The 20,222-nt window shown below is 32.7% G+C and overlaps 2 protein-coding genes across 2 annotated transcripts; one reads left to right on the top strand and one right to left on the bottom strand.

Moving 5' to 3' along the window:
• The first annotated feature begins 1,932 nt into the window (after positions 1 to 1,932).
• Positions 1,933 to 8,706, top strand: LOC131672920 (coiled-coil domain-containing protein 1-like). The gene is made up of 2 exons (XM_058950473.1): positions 1,933 to 2,427; positions 8,695 to 8,706. Exons 1-2 carry the CDS (start codon positions 1,933 to 1,935, stop codon positions 8,704 to 8,706), a joined length of 507 nt encoding a protein of 168 aa, XP_058806456.1.
• A 454-nt stretch (positions 8,707 to 9,160) lies between these two features.
• Positions 9,161 to 11,275, bottom strand: LOC131672915 (uncharacterized). Its single transcript, XM_058950458.1, has one exon. The coding sequence runs from the start codon at positions 11,273 to 11,275 to the stop codon at positions 9,161 to 9,163; it is 2,115 nt and encodes a 704-aa protein (XP_058806441.1).
• Positions 11,276 to 20,222: the final 8,947 nt, after the last annotated feature.

The raw sequence follows: 20,222 nt of genomic DNA, 5'->3' as shown, positions 1-20,222 counted from the left end.
AGATTTTCCCGCTTATTATTGCAGGAGAGATTTCATCGAAAATTCGAGAGACATTCGCGAATTTTGAGAAATGATTTTTCTTCATTTACAAGTAAATAACCATTAATATTAAGTTTTTAACACATGTAAATTTTACAGAATTAGTTATTTGTTGATTTTATACAATATACAATTATCGCCAATAGTGTCGTCAAAAGTTATTTACTAATGAAGTTAATTAACGTGATATTACATTATTTACAATAGAAAATTATTAAAATTTCATATAACTTTATAGTTAATTAATTTTGGAAGTATTTTCCAAAATTAATTATTTAAATTAATTAATAACATTTGAATTATGACTAATTTTTCATATTTGTAACGGTTTTCTTCTAATCTTAATATGCGATTATTAGATTAATTATCCAAGATTTCTAAATCATAAAATTGTCATTATCAAGTATTAATATTTTTGTTCTATATATAGCTTATTGTTTAAATAAATTATTAATTGTTTATTTATTAATAACAGTTGTCATTCGGCTGTTATTAATGAAACCAATTCTTACTCATGTTCTATGCTTATTCATTTTGCATATAAATTATTTATATTCTTCTAATATTTCATATGTTAATAAATAAATTAACTTTATATATCGATATTCATTGTTAATTTATAATTGAATGAGATATTGTGAATCTGTATGTTAAAATCTATATAATTGATACTTTGTTATATTCAAATTATCTATAATTAACATATTTTTCTCAATATTATGGTTCATTATATCTATGTCTATTATTTGTGACGTCACGCTATTTGTTTTGACTCGACTCTTATTTGTATACAGTCGCGTAAACAGTGAGGTAGCGCCGCTTAATGTATTGTTTTGACTAACAGATAAATACGTTAGACTAGTTGCAGTCATTTAATAAACAGCTCATAAATAGGACCGTTACACCTTGAGTTCATAACTTTATGTTATTTTTTTTTGATCCGCCGGAAGGAAAACATTGTCATCGTCATCATCGTCTTCTTTAGTTTCTCCATCGTTATCACTTTCGTAGAATTCAACCTTGAATCATCATCCGAGTCATCACTTCTATCCTCATCATTGCCGCCACTTACTTCGGCGTTATGTTCTCAACAATTTCAGATACTTCATAATTTGGGCTTATGCTACCCCCCAAAAAGTTAAAAATCATATTTATTTCTTTCATATTTGTGAAATCATACGTTCAACATTTTCTTAAATGCATTAGAGTTTTCTGTATCATGAGTAGAGAACTTTTTAGAAAACCAGCATGTATTTGCTAATTGTATAAATGTATGGTGACATGAATGAGAAGAATTCAAATATGAATTTTTCCTTCAAAGTTGCCTTAACCTGCTGCCTCGACAAAAACTGTGACGGTGACACTGCCCTAAATAGGGATGTGTGGGATGATCCGCTCATTAGTTTGTCGAGGTAACGATGCCAGTGGAAGCGCACTGCCTTACAGGGGGGCGTTAGGGTGTGAGGATGAAGCTGTAGTGTGTCTGACGACGAGTTGACACTGTCCTCGTCAAAGTCGGAAAGCTCTTATACTTAGCCCCGGAGAGGTATAAGAGTTATCACCTCCAGGACAGCGGACTCACCTGCGATCGGACCAGGATCCCTAACGTGCGGGGTTATACTGTCAATCATGGAACATTTACCTTCTACTTCTCGTCATAATTGCAAAAAAAATAGTGATCTTTTTTATTTCGTCTGTGGAGTATATACTCCTAAAAAATTTCGTCGTGATTTTAATGAACGCCTCAGAAAAATTCACAAATCATGTTTTCAATTAGAGACGGATGATATTATAAAAGAGTGGACTCCAGGTAGCATCTGCGAACGATGTCGTAAAATTCTTTGTAAATGGGAAAAGACAAAAAAACGTGATGATGTCATATTTATTAGCCCAATGGAATGGTATCAACCAGATGGAAGCGAAGATTGCTACTTCTGCAATACTGAAGTTTCAGGATTGAATAGTAAATCAAAAATAAAAGTGAATTACGCTAAAGTCACTTCTGTAAAAAAAGCTGTTGAAAAATCGAGTACCAAAGAAGAGCTTTATGTGCTTGAGAAGTTATCCATTGAATCGGATACGAATGATGGAGATCATAATGACGAAGATTGTGACGACATAAGTGATGACAATAATGGCAATGCTACCAATGATGTAGGTGATGATTTGGAAGATGAATCCTATGAAAGTGATATTGATGGAAAAACTGATGATGATGATGAAGATGATGATATTTTCCTTCCAGCGGGCCAGAAAGACAAAAGCGTAAAGTTATGGTCTCAAGATAAACTGAACGACCTAGTTAGAGAGCTTAACTTACCTAAAGATGGAGCAGAACATTTAGCTTCAGCTTTGAAAGGCATGAATCAGTTGGCAAGTTCTACTAGAGTATCTTTTTACAGAAAAAGAAGCAAAAGTTTCGAACCATACTTTGAAGATATGAATCGTGATGGTGATAAAATAGTATATTGTAAAGACGTAAAAGGTTTAATGAATGAAATTAAACCTAATGTGTATAAAAACGAAGAATGGAGATTGTTCATAGATTCATCAAACAGAAGTTTGAAAGCTGTATTACTGCACAATAGCAACTTTTATGCCTCAGTTCCTATAGCGCACTCCACCACAATGAAGGAAACATACGGTAATCTCAAAATTATACTGCCAAAAATTAAATATGACAAGGATCAATGGCGTATTTGTGGTGATTTGAAAGTTTCAGGAATATTGTTAGGACAGCAGTCTGGTTTTACGAAGACGCCATGTTTCTTGTGCTTATGGGATAGTCGAGATCGAGCAAAGCACTATACTGATCATAAATGGCCTGAGAGAAAATCTCTAACTGTTGGAGAACACAACGTTAAAGCTACCCCATTGGTTGACCCTAAAAAAGTTCTCATTCCACCATTGCACATAAAACTTGGTATCATGAAACAATTCGTCAAGGCTTTAAATAAAGATGCTCAGAGCTTCAAGTACTTGGAAAGCAAATTTCCAAGTAAATCGGATGCGAAATTAAAAGAAGGTATCTTTGATGGTCCAGAGATTAGAAAAATGATGGCTGATGATAAGTTTATTAGTTCCATGACCAGCATCGAACAAACTGCATGGCTTAGCTTCAAGGACGTTACCGCAAACTTTTTGGGTAATCGCAGAAGCCTCAATTACAAAGAAATTGTATCTCAAATGGTGGAGAGCTTTAGGGTGATGGGTTGTCTCATGAATTACAAATTACATTTTCTACACAATCATTTGGATAGTTTCCCTGAAAACTGTGGTGATTATAGTGAAGAACAAGGTGAACGTTTCCATCAAGATGTGAAAGTGATGGAAAAGCGTTATCAAGGAAGATGGGATACATGCATGTTGGCTGACTACTGTTGGATGTTGAAAAGAGATTGTAAAACGGCAAAAAAACGTAAAAGAAAACCTTTGCACCGTTCATTCGATGAGAAACGCGTAAGGTATAGCAGAAAAAATTAGATGGCATGACTTTCTGTTTGTTTTTGATGAATACTACACTACCAAGGTGGTGTGACAAAAGTAACCCCAGATTTGAATTCAGCGACCCCAAAAACGTATATATAGACTGGAGAAAATTGATTTTCTCCATTTTTGCAAATTTGACCTTCATTTGCCCTTGACCCCGCGGGGGTGGGACAAAAGTCACCCCAGATTTGAATTCAGCGACCCCAAAAACGTATATTTAGACTGGAGAAAATTGATTTTCTCTATTTTTGCAAATTTGACCTTCATTTGCCCTTGACTGTGACGTGGTGGGGCAAAACTGACCCCGGATTCGGACTCAGCGACTCCAAAAACATAAAGTCTGCATGGTCTGGTCTGTGAGTTTTGCCACTTTTTTTTTGTGTGGCTGTGTAATTAATTCAATACTCATTCTTACACATGTGATCCAACATTTGATTTCATCTTGTTATAAATGCATGAGATAACATATACTGCACTTATCGACTTTATAAATAATCCCTACGTACTAACCTGAAATAACAAACACACACACACTATTATAAAATCACTAGAAAATAACCAAGAAAAATTTTGTACAATTTGTAAACGTACCGATTATACAGAGTCGACTTGTTTTAGACGTAATAATCAGGGAAACGAATAGATTCTTCCGAACATGAGTGCACGGAGGAAATAAATAAAAAGTCACTCGCTGCAGAATTAAGAGACGAAATAACGACAACACGAAAAATGGACATTGATGACCAAAATGAAACTCACGCATTAAATTTAACAAGATAATATGAGTCGCAAACCAAAACGGAAAAAAATAATAAAGTATGCCTCCAAAATGACAAACAAAAGAAACTCTATAATGAATGTAATGGCAATATAGAACTTACAAGTATCATTGAAACTAAAATGCCAATGTATTTCCTAAAGTTAAAAAATTTGTTACAATACATACAGGTACCGAATCCGTTTTCGGGTGTTAATTTTAATTTACTTATAGATAGCGGAGCTCAAATCAATATCATAAAAAGCGATTGTATACCATCAAACGCTATTTTGGACTCAGAAAAAATTTCATTATCCGGTATTACTGATAAAACAATTCAAACATTAGGTTTGATAAAAATAACAATTAATGGGTTGTTAATTGATTTTCATATTGTACCAAGAGAATTTTCAATCCCTTATGATGGCATTCTTGGCATACCTGTTCTGAAAGAAAATAAGTTAAGATTAGATGAAGGTTATTTGGAAATAAATAGTAGAAAAATAAAACTTGTATCAATACCGTTAACTCAAATGAACTCAATCGTTTTTTCCGAAAACAAAAAGAAAGAGGAATCAAGGATAACAGAAGAACAAAAGGGATTTTTAAGTAAAATTTTACATGGCATTAATAAGGCAAATAAAACAAAAAACGAAAAAGAAAAACACTACGACGAATCGAAAATCTTTGAGGAAAATAACAAATTTCATCCACTAGAAAGAGAAAATATACTAGAGGACCCCGAATCTGTTACATTTCCTTGCACAACAACAACGGATAAAATAAATAACGAAACAATGACTGTAAAAGATTTAAAAGTAGAACGCGAGATCGAAAGTTGTAAAAACTCATTACTAATACCTTTTTCTTCCAAGGGAATAACGAACTTGGAAGCTGAATTAGAGAAAGACCCTTCCAAAATAGAACACATGATTACCGATATAAATGTAGCAATGAGTACTGATGAAATGACTAACACAAAGAATGATTATGCAGACAATTACGATTATAAACAATTTATATCGGTTATAAAAGAAAATATAGGAATAGAATTCCCTTCGGAAAATACTGTTTCAGAAGAAATCCAAACATATCAATATTTATCTTTCGACTTAGAAAACTTTCCAAACAGTATTGAACTAACGGAAAATATAGATTTCAACGTCAATGAAAATGAAATTGTATACGCGGGGAGCATAAATGTTTTAGGAGAGGAACAAGAAAAAATTGAAGGAAATCAATTAAGCCACAAGGAAAGAATATTAGAAAAAATAAATTTGAGAGATTTAGTCGGAAACAACTATAAGATAATGAAAGAACTTATTGAGGAAAACAAAGATGTATTTTGGGCCAATGACGACATGAAATTAATTTAACAGACAACAAACCGGTTTACGTCAAACAATTTCCCTTGCCACACAAATTACGGAACATTGCTATTGAAGAAGTAAAATCATTGATATCTAATAATTTAATAAGGAAATCGAAAAGTGCGTTCAATGCACCAACATGGGTAGTGAAGAAAAAGAGCTTAGCAGACGGGAAAGCTAGATGGCGATTAGTAATTGACTACAGGAAATTGAATGAAAAAACTGTTCCTAACCCATATCTAATTCCAAACATAACAGAAATATTTGATCAACTCGGGAAAGCCAAATTTTATCATGTTGTCGATCTAAAATCCGGTTTCCATCAGGTAGCAATGCACCCGAAAGATATCTTCAAAACAGCATTTAGCATACATCCATTAGGAAGATTTGAATTTCTCGTTTTACCATTCGGATTAGTAAACTCGCCTAGAACATTTCAAAGAATTCTTAATACAATTTTGGGGGACTTAATCGCCAATACATGCTTTGTTTTTATTGACGATATAATCATCTTTGGAGAAACAGTGGATGAGGTCAATAAACGTTTTTCTGAAATAGCTCAAAAACTAAGAGAAGCTAACCTAAAACTTGAACCTCAAAAATGCGATTGGCTCAAAACAGAAGTATCCTTTTTGGGACATATTATCAGTGAATATGGGATTAAACCAGATAAAAAAAAAGTACAAGCTGTTGAAGCTTTTCCAACACCGACAATTACGAAAAACGTTAGAGAGTTCTTAGGGCTATGCAATTATTATAGACGTTTTATTCCAAATTTTGCAGAAGTAACAAAACCATTAACTATACTCTTACGTAAAAACACAAAATTTTTCTGGAACAACGAACAACAGGAAGCTTTAAATAAATTAAAAAAACTACTATGTGAAGCACCTATCCTACAATATCCACAATTTAACAAACCTTACATCGTTAGAACAGACGCGTCGAATCATAGTTTGGGCACGGTTCTTTCCCAGGGAGAATTAGGGTACGATAGACCCATCGCATACGCTTCAAGGGTTTTGAACAAAACAGAACAAAATTATATGACTTATGAAAGAGAGGCTCTTGCAATAATTTTCGCTATTAAAACATTTAGAACATACTTATTCGGAAATAAATTTACGGTAGTAACAGACCACAAACCTCTACTTTCATTAAAGTCGGCTGATAATAATAGTAGAGTACAAAAATGGCGACTAAAACTAGTTGATTACGATTTTGACATAATTTATCGCCCAGGCAAAGAAAACGGTCCAGCTGACTGTTTATCACAGATTGCGGTAGAACCAAAAATTTATGTTATGACACGAGCACAAAGAAAAAGAACCGAGAACTTAGAGGAGGTAGTACAGACAAAATCATTAAATGTTGACAAAAAGAAACAAATTACAAATCACGCATGCATTCAAGAAAAGAGCAAACAGAAACTGTAACGGGGTAATACCGTTTAATTATATTTTTATTCGCGCAACTTTGTCGAGAGGGCGAACGTAATTATCTATGCTCAAAATGTAGTCCGGAGAGCATGCGGAGACAGGCGTCAGTCAACCAATAAGTCATCTAATCTAGGAAAAAGTGAGTGGAAGCTATAAGGAGTAAGCGAGTCGAAAAACACTTGTTAGTAACACGAACTGAATCTTTTATTATTACTCAAATACTACATACGGTCGGTCCGCGCGTTTGTTTACATCGACGCTCGCTCATCGACAACACGTATTGTCGGGACGCTCGCTGTTCTTTGTTATCAGAGCCGCTACATGCACGCTTCGAATGTCGGAAATCAATTATTGAACATGCAACCACGATCGCGAGATTAAGCTGGCCAGCTTACCTTAATATCGCAGGCGTACGAAGATGACACAGACGAGTCGCACAGCGAGAAAACTTTTCTATTGTTTATGTCGCGGATCGCGAGTTCGCGCACACGATGGTTTCGCCCTCGATGGCGAAACCTCACACACTCTCTCACGACCTGGTCTCGAACTGGTAGTTGTATGGCACCTTGGCGGCAGCGGTCACTTCTCTGGATCACTGGCACGTATTTTTGTAGGCTTCCGGTATTGGCGGCACGTAAATCGGCGTTAGCGAAACAAAGGCGAGCGAACGTGATGATAGCCAGTGCTTCACTAGTTCGGTTTCAATCGCGCGCGTTCTGTCTGCTCGCGCGCCGAATTCCTTCGTTACGTATTTCGTCCCCCCGGCACACAGTGTACTATTTTGATAAAATGAGGGACAAAATCAATTATCTTACGATTGATATTAAATTTGAATTAAAAAAAAAAAGGAAATGAAAGATTGAGTAATTTTAAATCAGCGAAAAATAGTCCGGGAGCGAAAAAATGCAAATTTGACCTTCAAATTCAAGGTCAAACTTACGATTTTTTGAAAAAAATGTATATTTTCATCTCGCATTTTTCTGAAAAAAATTTTTTTATCATACCAACTATGCTATTTTGTAGATTTTACAACAAGGAATCCGAATCGCAGGTGCTAAACTAACAAAAAAATTTTTAAACCTCCCAAATTTGAACCTAAAAGTACCTTTCTAATTTTTGTAAATTTATTAAATGATAACGTACTTTTTCAATGTTCATCGTTCATGACATTATTAATCATTCAATATTTCTTGACATGAATCTTAAAATATCAGTATATAAGTAATTCATTCCATAAAAAACTAATTTGAAGGCAATCTCGTAGATAACTAAAGAGCCCTGCCGGGTAAGCATGTCAAAAATGCCCTTGAGGATATCGGATTCCGGACTGGAGGGACTTTTTTGTCATCAAAAGATATGACTTCTCTCAAATTTTCAGACCCCTAGGTTCATGTGGGGCAAGATGGGACGGGGTAATATGGTTTTTGGTTTTCGAACCATATGTTGGTCAATTTTTGAGCTACGTAAAAATTTTTTTTGGAAAATGTGTCGTTTTTTAAGCCCTACAAGACTGTCTAGTTGAAAAAATTTTTGGCGCGAAATTCAAATTTTGGCGGCCATTTTAAAATTTGAATTTGCCGCCATTTTGTCTGTTTTATAGGTGCATAGCTAAAAAAAATCTTACAATACTTCTTATGAACGAGAAAGTATGTGTGAATTTTTTGAGATTTTTAAAATTGGTGGAAGGAGGTCAAAAAAATTAAAAACCACATTTTCGATGATTTTTCGTACGTACGTGGCCCCTAAATATCCGTAAATTGTTTTCCAAGTAGTTTTCACGCTAAAATCTATTTCATTTGCCTCTTTCATACATTAATAAGCATATCCGTTTTTCAGAATAATTAACCAACGTGTTTTTCACGAATATTCTTCGAAAATAATAACCCACGTGACTGATAAATCATTGAAAAAATAGGTTAATTAATTAATATTTTAGAGAAAGGGTGGGCTAGCGTTATTCAAATAAATTCGAAGATTTCGGTTTGGTGTATTCAAGGAATTTCAGAGTAATATATTTTCCAATACATATGTACAGAGATTGAATTGAAAAAAATTTTGATTTTGTCCTAATCTTCATCACTGTCTTCGTTAATGACGGGCGGTACTTGTTGAACTGCAAAAAGGGAACTTAAAATTTTAGCCGGTTGTATTATTTTCGCAAGATATCTTCCATGCGAGAGGTAATATATCACAGCAGCAACGTGAGCACAGCAACCGATCGTGCGATTGCCGTTAGCGCACTCGCAACAGTATCTAACGATACCTGCACAGCCGTTTGTTTGTGGGCGGTAATGAACGAAACAATTATACGTATTTCTATTAACGTGTCTCGACTTCACACGCACTTTTAGAATTTCATTTGTTGCTTTTAAATAGTAAAGTTCAAGCTCGCCATCTTCGTTCATCATTTCGGCCAGATAAGATACGCTCTGCTGCAATTGGTATGTTCCTGAAAACAGTATCTTCAAATCCCTTTCAGTTAATTCTGGAAAATCTAGAACGTCACTGGATGTCATTGGTCGAAAAGGTAATTTTCTTCTACTCCAGTGACCATTTTCAGCTTCTGAAGCTAAAGTATTCTCCACATCTTTTCGTTGAAGCATACGTGAAACAATTTCATCCGTCATGGAAGGGTCTGCTACGAATCGCTTTCCGAACTTGTTTTGTAAAAAGCACGCTATCTTACAATACAAGCCAGCTTTTGGCAACATTGTATTGTAAAACTTATGACGAAGTAACTTGTACTTATTACCGATCACACCATGTACAACTTCAACTGGCCACCGGACCGCAGTAACAAAACGAGAGTCGTTAGATTCTTGTCTTGTTAACTGTTTTTGTTTTCCTTTGAGAGCTGGCATTAATATTTTGTATCCCATACTTTCAAGATTGTCTTTTACATCACGAAAACCTCTGTCTAGAACCCAGATATCTCCACTGATCATCAATTTTCTCAGACCATCTGGCTTTTTCAATAGGTGATCTAAAATTCGTGCATCATTCAGATTAGCCTCAAAAGGGCCTGCTGAGTCTATAATGTATCCATACAAAGCACAGATCATAAACGGTTTGCATAAAGGTACTTTTTTCTGACCAGAAAAAGATTTCCTTTGATACTCATTATTTGCGCTCTTTTCGTGTCGGAGATAAGTTCCATCACCAATCAAAGCCAGCTGATCTTCCCGAATATTATGTAATGCTTTGGCGACTGGAGTATTATGACTTATTAATTCTTCCCTACTTAGTGCACCAATACCAAAACGTGTTGGAAGTACATCTTTTTCAAAAGCTGTTAAAATAGATTGACAGAAAGCCGAAACCTGCTGCTCGCGTTGAACACCCAGAACAGCGCAAATGACTTTATTTGAATTTCCACTTACTAATTTAAACAGAAAAACAATCAATGCTTGTGTCACATTTCGAGATTCCGAATCTCTCAAGGATATCATCATATCGCGTAATTCTATAATATTTTCCCAACTCAACCCAGCAGTCAGCACGTTCAAGCGCTCCTCCGGAAAAGAATAATCTCCAATTCTGTCATGAATTTCAGAATCTACTCGAATAGATAATTGTTCAAGTAGTTTTGATAATTCCGGAACTGGAATCATACTTGTCGATGAGAAAACCTCAATGCTCTTCAATTCTTCGTCATAAAACCTCTTGTTTATCAGGTGTTTAATGCAACATCTATTACCGTTAGGAATATATATTCTCTTTTTTGCATAAACTTGCATCCGAGCCTGATCTGGAACTAACACAAGGCTTTTAATTGATTTGCATAAACAGCAGTAAGCATGAGTGCTGAGTGTTCTTGTAATTGACATTTCAACTAATTCGACTTCTTCCATCGGTTTTGCTTCTGGATAAAAAACTCCTGGACTATTTGTAGATGATAGAGATGACTGGGTTTCAGTAGGAGGTGTTTCTGAAAATAATTCTCCCGCGTTTTCCAGAACTGCAGTTTTGACTTGATTCTCTTTATTCTGATGCACGAATTTCCTCATCTTCGAGAAACATTTTGAACATATTATAGTATTGAGATCTACTGTCTCATCGAATATTGCATGAAATTGAGATATTTCTTCATCAGTATCTAACGATTTTTTGTATCCTGAAAGTTTCTTCAGGGGAATGCTGCAACCTGGACACTTTGTTTGTTTTTTCTTTTGCTCTGACATGATAATCTGTAAATAAATTTTCGAAATCAAAAAAGGAATCTTTCATTTAAGAAAATTAGTGTATGAATAAAAAAGGTTCTGATACAACTGAAAAAAAAAGCAAACAATCTCTAAAGAGCAATGAAATACTGCATAAAAAAGCATAATTTTTTCGAATGATTAGATTTTTTCACTGTTTTTGTAAATAATAATTTTTAACGAGCATTCGTAAAATATATCTCTAATTCTTTACACATCTTATTTCAAAGACCGTAAAATTTCTCATTCAATACAACAAAATGTCCGAGAAATGTTTTAAATTTTGCAGTTCAATACTAGTGTTCAATAAACTGAATTGTAAAGTGATTAGTTTGAAATAAATAAACTTTTCAAATGCAGCTAACTGAAAAATATAATGGCTCTGAATAAATAAGAATACTGGCCGGTGTTAACATTTTGATAAAAAATGAAAAATATGAAGTTGAAGAAATATTCAGTTGTCGGAGTGATTATTTGAGAGAAACAAAATATAATTTTTGCTTCAAACAAACCTTGTGATAATGTACATATTGATTTGACTAAAAGAAATAAGAATTGTCCTACTGTTAGAAACATGATTACCCAAGAATTTTTATAGAGAATCTTTTAAATGATATGATGTTATAAATAAATCACAGCTGAAAAATCTCAAGAATATCATTAAAAGTTTTATTCAAGATCAAGAATGTGATCACATGACAATGAAGCGAAATAAACTGTTTTTACTACGTGCGAGTGAGCATTCTAATAGCGAGAAAAGTAATCATATTTGCTTTATTTATCATAGAATATCTAAAATATATTTCGAACTACATGTTGACATTGAAAACTAACTAACAAATCATGTTTTCATAAAAGTAAAACTATTAAAGCTTTCCAAACAGTATATTGTAAACTGTGATATTTGATTGACGATGAAAATGGTTATAAAATTAATAATACAACAAATAATTGGAAAAAAGTTGAAAAAATGGTATGATAAAAAATTTTAAAAAGTTCTGTGCAGCATGTCATAGAAAATAATTTTTGTGAACTAAAACAATTGTAAGAAATGCCGTCCAATGGGTTGTTAAAGTGAAATTACAGTTCAATGAGTATTCAGTGTATAGAATCCAATGTTTAGAAACTAAGCGAGTGAGATGCAAATAGTACAATTGTAAATTTTATTCAACATGTGGAGTAAACTATAGTATGTTTTAATCAAAAGTAGCTTAGGCAAGCTCAAGGCAAGAAGTAAAATAAAGACACAAATAGCTTCATGAGTACCTTTGTTAGGAACTGGTACATAATAAATATTGCCATTAAATTATAAACCTCAAGTCAAATTTTCATAAAGAATGGTGACAAGAAATATCGATAAATTGCAAATCTTGAACCCGAGTTCTAGATTTAAAATTAATTCAGAAACTAATATGAGACTAGTTACTATTTCCATGAGTCTATAATATTTTTTCTAAGTATACAACAATACGCATTTCAGTTTCTATCTTACATGGTTCTATATTATACCAATTGCCATAAAAAACAGTACTAACAGTAAAATCTTACTAATTCATTCCATGTAGAATAATCTGTGTAAAGAAAGGGGTTAGGTTGTTAACTTTATTTTTTTCAGATAAATGTTCACATGAATGTTGTCTCAGACTGGGCAAATATTGAATCAATTTGAATAGTAGTTCAATAAGAAATGGACATTTTAATTTTTTTCAGAAATGTTATGCAGTAATTATCATATTTGTCGTACGTTATAATATAATAAAGTTTCAATACATTTCTTTGCTCTTTATGAGATTAAACTAATTATAGTTTTTCAGACTATTATTAATTACTAGACAAAAAGCTTCTTTAACAGAATTCAGAAACCTTTTTAAATTGTATTATATGCTGTTCATTTTCTATTTAATTATAAAATACTCAGTTAATTTGAAAGCTCACTTTTATTAACATCAATTCCGTTTGAAGCTTGAAAAATATATTCAATTGATAGGATCTATTACACAATCATAAACTTGTTATTGTCAACATAACACTTGACTTCCAACTCTTATGTCAATACTGTTTATGATATATACTTTATTTGATAAATTGTGATCAAAATATTTTCAGCAATGGACAAACAAGAATAACATAAGAAATGATTCTTTAAAAATCTGTATACATGTCATGAACGACATCAACAGGTGTACCATAACGAATTTTGAAATTGTCACTCGGATATAATAAATATGAGATAATTCGAAAACTGATAATTTTTTCAGATTGTGCATCTCTTTCAACGTCGAATATAATTACAAAACCATTTGTGCGTTATTCATTTACACCTGAACAAATCAAAATCCGTTATATATCCGTTATATATAATAAGTTCCGATTGGCAATTCAACAAATTCAACGATACCAATGCGCCGCTCTGGTGGCCAAGAAAGAAAACTGAGCAACGCCTGAAAGTTTGAAAACTAGCATAGGAAAAGGCATGAATTCCATAAAAAAAAAATTTCCTGGGCCCTGAATACGTAAAAATCAACTGAAATTGAAAGAAAATTATGTTTTTGATTTTTGTATAGTTGAGAAGTTGTTAAATTATGTCTAGTTATTTTTACATATTAATTTACATCTTACGAGTAGTGTAGAAGTGAGAATAGATTTTCTTGTTCAGGCGCTGGCCGATGGGGGTAAAAATTTACAATCCAAGAGTTATTTTATGTACTTTAACATGCTGAACACAAATCTCGAAAGTAGATTGTCGAAAATTTAACAGAAAATTAGTTATAAACCATAAAAAGTCCATTTATTATTTTAGCAACATTTTTTAGCAACATCCCTTATTTCATAACGAATATGTCGGTTCTTTTAGATTTGAAAAATATTGATTAGAATTGATACATGAAAAGTAGAGTTGATACATGAAAAAAACGTGATTTCCCACTATTATAAGAAACCAAAATCTTTGAAATTATTTGAATAACGCTAGCCCACCCTTTTTCTAAAATATTAATTAATTAACCTATTTTTTCAATGATTTATCAGTCACGTGGGTTATTATTTTCGAAGAATATTCGTGAAAAACACGTTGGTTAATTGTTCTGAAAAACGGATATGCTTATTAATGTATGAAAGAGGCCAATGAAATAGATTTTAGCGTGAAAACTACTTGGAAAACAATTTACGGATATTTAGGGGCCACGTACGTACGAAAAATCATCGAAAATGTGGTTTTTAATTTTTTTGACCTCCTTCCACCAATTTTAAAAATCTGAAAAAATTCACACATACTTTCTCGTTCATAAGAAGTATTGTAAGATTTTTTTTAGCTATGCACCTATAAAACAGACAAAATGGCGGCAAATTCAAATTTTAAAATGGCCGCCAAAATTTGAATTTCGCGCCAAAAATTTTTTCAACTAGACAGTCTTGTAGGGCTTAAAAAACGACACATTTTCCAAAAAAAATTTTTACGTAGCTCAAAAATTGACCAAGATATGGTTCGAAAACCAAAAACCATATTACCCCCGTCCCATCTTGCCCCACATGCACCTAGGGGTCTGAAAATTTGAGAGAAGTCATATCTTTTGATGACAAAAAAGTCCCTCCCGTCCGGAATCCGATATCCTCAAGGGCATTTTTGACATGCTTACCCGGCAGGGCTCTTTACTTACATGAGTGTTTTGATAAATAAAATGAATCAATCGTATTTATATTTCTTCTAATTGATTTTTAAATGTAAAAAATATTCTCGTGTTAAATATATAAACATGCATCGGCCAATGAATCAGACGAGCTTTCGATTTGTTTTTTACCGTATTCATTTGAAACTTTTATATTCGAAATATTTTCCATCGCTGTCCCGCTATTTTGAAGGAAATAGAATGAATGTTTACGTAAAGTGTATTGAAGGTGAACTATTTTCAGTATAAGTATGTCTTACTTGTTAACTCATGCAGAAGAACATATCATATTTGAATAATACTAGTGTAGTTTTTGTGTTACTCTTACTTTGATTGAACTTTGCATAATTTACATTTATCGCTCATCAGCTTCAGGAAGTAAGTATTCGTTTATATTGTTTGATCTATTTTATTATTTTTATAATTTAACTGTTCATATTCATTGTAATTACAGAATTCTTTTGTGACTTATTATTCAATAATTTATTTATTAATGTGATCTATTTATTGCACATTCTGTGTAAATATTTGTATTCTTTTATAGATGATTCGTGTTATAATGCATAGACTTAATGTGATTAATTTCATTATATTTTATCTTCTTAGCGCAATATTGCATGGTTTAAGGACGTTCTCTCGCTGCAGTGGTGCTCAACTTGCACAATATTATTAAAAATATAATTAAGAGTGTTCAATTGTCATCAAAAGCCTGATTTAGTCGGTATACATGACAATGTACATATACATGACAAAATAATGAAAAAATGTTAACATAAAAAAGAAAGTATAAATACGATATTTGAAATTCGTAACCTTTTACGATACCACTATATAGATATACAAATAACACGTCAGTTTTTCTTTTAACAGCTGTATCTTGGAATTTAATGCCGCTTGCCCTATTTAGTAAAAAATCGTCGTAATTAGTGTTTTGTCAATTATAACATACTAATTTATTTTAAAAAAATCAAGAAAACTCGTGTCTTGAACGACAAAAGCGCTTTAAAAATGCTACTGGGAACCACTGCTCCCATAAGATCCTGTGTTAAATAAAAGCAACTTTATATTACAATAACTCATAAGTTAGGTCCGGTATAGATAAAATACTTAATTAAGAACATATATTTCAAATTTCACGAAAAAAACAAGAAAAGTGATAATTAAGAGAACGCCCTTAAAGCCATAAATATACTTTAGTTATTTATTATCACTGTTATAAAACTCTTCATTCTACTAATCTATGTGTATGTGATATACTAGTATGAAACGGAAGGTGCGATCCAAGAGTAAAAATAAGGGTAAAAAACGAGGCAGGCCGAGTAAAAAAGGTGGGAAGAGGTTGAATGCGGGCAGAAAACGCATGTCAATAGAAAATGCTTCGAAAAAAACAATTCGTAGGCGAGCTCAAGAGTTGTTACAATCTGAAGAGTATAATTTGGACGTAATCAACGTAGCTGTAGCTGCAAGAATCGGAGAATCCAAGTTTACTAATGTTAGTGATAGTGATGACAGCCTTATTAATAATCATAAGGAGAAGGAAATTCGTAGACACTCTAAAGAGTCAGCTTTAGCATTTTTCTTGGAGTACGATTATTCTGTTAAGAGTTATAAGGCTTTAGTTAGTGATGCTTTTGAAAAAAAGTGCTCCATGTATCCTGCTTATGAATTTGTCCATAATGCAATGGTCGAATGTAGACCACAAAATTATAGTGTGGAGACTGAGGTAGAAGTTATGGTATCCCTTCAGAACATGTTAGATAAATCTGCCGAACGGTTGTGTGAAAGTGTGGCTTCGGACTGGAGTGAGCAAGATCTACGTAAATTAGAATTAATCGTGACTTTAGGCTTCGACAGCTCATCGGGACATGTTAATCCTCAACAACAATACAAAAACTCTGAAAATGAAAGCTCTAACGCTCTTCAGTCGCTTTTCGTGAGCAGTTTCATCATAATTAATTTAAGAAGTATGAATTCAGATGAACCCTTTTGGCTGAATCCCACACCACAGAGTATTCGATTTTCTCGACCTCTACGAATAGCCCTAGAAAAAGAGGACAAAGATGCAACACTACATGAACATGTTCGCTTAAATGAAGAAATAAAAAATCTTATTCCATACCGTTTCAAAATGTGCAATGGCAAATCAGTCAGGATTCAGTATAATGTTTATCAAACATTATTTGACGGAAAATGCTTAAATACTATTGTACAGAATGATTGTTCGAGTCGATGTCCTATATGTTTGCGTACGTCACATAAATTTTCTAATTTAAAAGACGACTTCACTCCAACAGCAGCATCTCTTAAATATGGATTGGGACTGTTGCATTGCGACATAAAATCGTTTGAACATATGTTGCACATTTCTTATCGAATCAGAATAAAATCATGGGATGTACGGAAACCAAATAAAGGTAAGTTTGACCTATTTTTGCGTTTTTACAAAAAAATTTTGCTAAGGGAGATATCTGGAACGTTAAGAATTAAATTGTAACAAACAACGAATACTAATTAAAATAGTCCTATAAGAGTTTCTTAGGGGTATATTAAACCTGTTAAAAAAAATATTATTGCAAAGTATAGCTTATGCTTCTTCACTCTCGAAGTTACCATATATTTTTTAAATTGAAGTTCTTTTTTATTTGTAACATTGGGTGTAATTTCAAGCCAATGAAAGTAATAAAATCAAATGATAATGCTGTCAAGCATTTAACTAATTGCTTGCTTATAATATACAATATTTTACTATTATAATATATCAAATTTAAAAACAAAACAAACGAGTTTTAACGTACGTATAAAGGACACGGGTAGCTCCTGCAAGTAGGTTGTTATACTTGCAGGGGCCTCGACTGTGGCCCTTGATAACATAATATAATTGCACATAAAACTACATTTATAAAATTCTAGTGATTGCACTTGTCTCAAGCTTAGAATATTAAATTTAATTTTAAAAAATGCTCAAACTATTGAATATAAAAACGTCTATTACCCTCTTGGGATTTTTTTAGAGGAATTTGAGGAACGAAAGAAAAATGTACAAAAGCAAATTTATGATAAAATAGGTGTGCGAGTAGATCAAATTTTACAGGGTCATGGCACCACAAATACTGGCAACCTTGCAAGGCGATGTTTTGCTCGTTCCAAGGATTTTGCAGAATCATTGGGAATTGATTTACAATTGATAACTGATATTGCTAAAATAATATCAGCTTTTAATGTAAGAAAGAGCTGAAACTAGATGAACTGGAAAAATTTTGCTGGAAAACTTATCAGTCATACTATAAACTCTACCCCTGGGCACGTATGAGTCCCACCTTACATAAGCTTCTGAAGCATGGCTGTGATATTTGTCGACAACTACCTCTGCCAGTAGCATTCCATGCAGAAGATGCCAATGAATCCTGGCATAAGTATTATAGACAAAACATGATTCGTCATGCTCGACAGGATAGCAGAGCAAATCGGATAAAGGATACATTCAATCGAGCTCTGTATGCTTCGGATCCTAAGATATCGCTGATTCTTATAGATCGTCGATTGAAAACTACATTCACAAATGATTCCTCCGATGTGACAGAATTTCTTGCAAATCCGTAAGTAAAGTAAAGAAATGCTTATTAATCATACTTCAACTAGAATAAAATATGCAAATGAAAATAATTTACAGATCCACTGCAGAAAACGAATACGAATCCGACAGTCATGATTCCTATGTCAAATGAATATCAAATACTTAATGAAAATAAATGTTATTATTAAAAAAACTCATAAAAATTAGGCAGAAACTTTTAAGTTCAAATTTGGAAAGTTTAAAATTGTTTTTTCACTTTAGTACCTGCGATTCGAATTCCTTGTTGTAAAATCTACAAAATAGGATAGTTTGTATGATAAAAAAATTTTTTTCAGAAAAATGCGAGATGAAAATATACATTTTTTTCAAAAAATCGTAAGTTTGACCTTGAATTTGAAGGTCAAATTTGCATTTTTTCGCTCCCGGACTATTTTTCCCTGATTTAAAATTACTCAATCTTTCATTTCCTTTTTTTTTTTAATTCAAATTTAATATCAATCGTAAGATAATTGATTTTGTCCCTCATTTTATCAAAATAGTACACTGTGCGGCAGGTGCTGCCCTCCCAGGCAGCAATTAAGTTAGGTTACCAGCGCTAATTTGACGTTTACCGTCACAAAACATACATACAAATCCAACAATATAGATAAAAAATGTATAAAAAATAGTAGCATTAATAATGATTATAATAGAGGTCATGTCATTTATAGCAAAAGTTCTATACAACTTCGTAATGATAACATTATCCATTTAATCTCTGAAAAACATGAAGGGCTAGACAAAAATACGAGTAACATACTTGCAGAGAAAAATTTGAAAATAAACAAAAATTTATCCAGTAATAATTTGGAAACATTAAACTACGGTAAACGAAAAATATTTATTTTGTGCCTGAACACTGCCGCAGCGACGGAAACAGTAAAACAAGATTTAGCCGAATTGTTCAAAAATATGAAAAGACTTCTATTACAAAATAAGATCTCTATGCTGAGTATTTCAAAAAACATTAACATAAGAAACATACAATGGTCAGAAATAGAAGAAATCATAAATGATACTTTGATAGGAACTAACATCAAGACTATTGTTTGTATGAATCATGTTGAATATATATGTGAGTTAGACCAGGGAAATAAAATTTTTGAAATATATCATTCTTCGAGATTAAGAGGTCATTCGGGAGTGAATCGAACTTACAATAGAATTAAAGATAAATACTGTTGGGAAAACCTAAAGAACGACATACAAAAAAGAATTTCCATGTGTATAGAATGTCAAAGAAACAAATTAAAACGTAAACCTACACGACAATCAATGATTATAACAGATACACCTTTCAAAACTTTTGATAAAGTTGCCATATAATTGGATATAATGGGGCCATTCGATATTACAAAAAGTAATAATCGGTACATACTTTCAATTCAAGACCAACTTTCAAAATTTATCACATTAGTAGCATTAAAAGACCAAACAGCGGAAGCTGTAAGCGAAGCTTTTATAAAAAGGTTTATTTGTACTTTCGGAACTCCAAAAATAGTACTAACGGACAGAGCACAAAACTTCAGAAGCAAAATGTTAAAGCAAATTGCCAAAAGATTTCATTTCGAAAAAATTGAAACAACATCTTAATGAAAACAGGAACAGAAATAAACTGTAACACAATCATTCCCCAATACTACAGAATAGG

This window comes from Phymastichus coffea, unplaced genomic scaffold, assembly GCF_024137745.1.
Source record: "Phymastichus coffea isolate CEN01 unplaced genomic scaffold, Cenicafe_Pcof_1.1 PCOF00012, whole genome shotgun sequence".
Lineage (NCBI taxonomy): Eukaryota > Metazoa > Arthropoda > Insecta > Hymenoptera > Eulophidae > Phymastichus > Phymastichus coffea.
The sequence above is the reverse complement of the archived record's forward strand: the minus strand, read 5'-3'. Positions and strand labels throughout refer to the sequence as shown.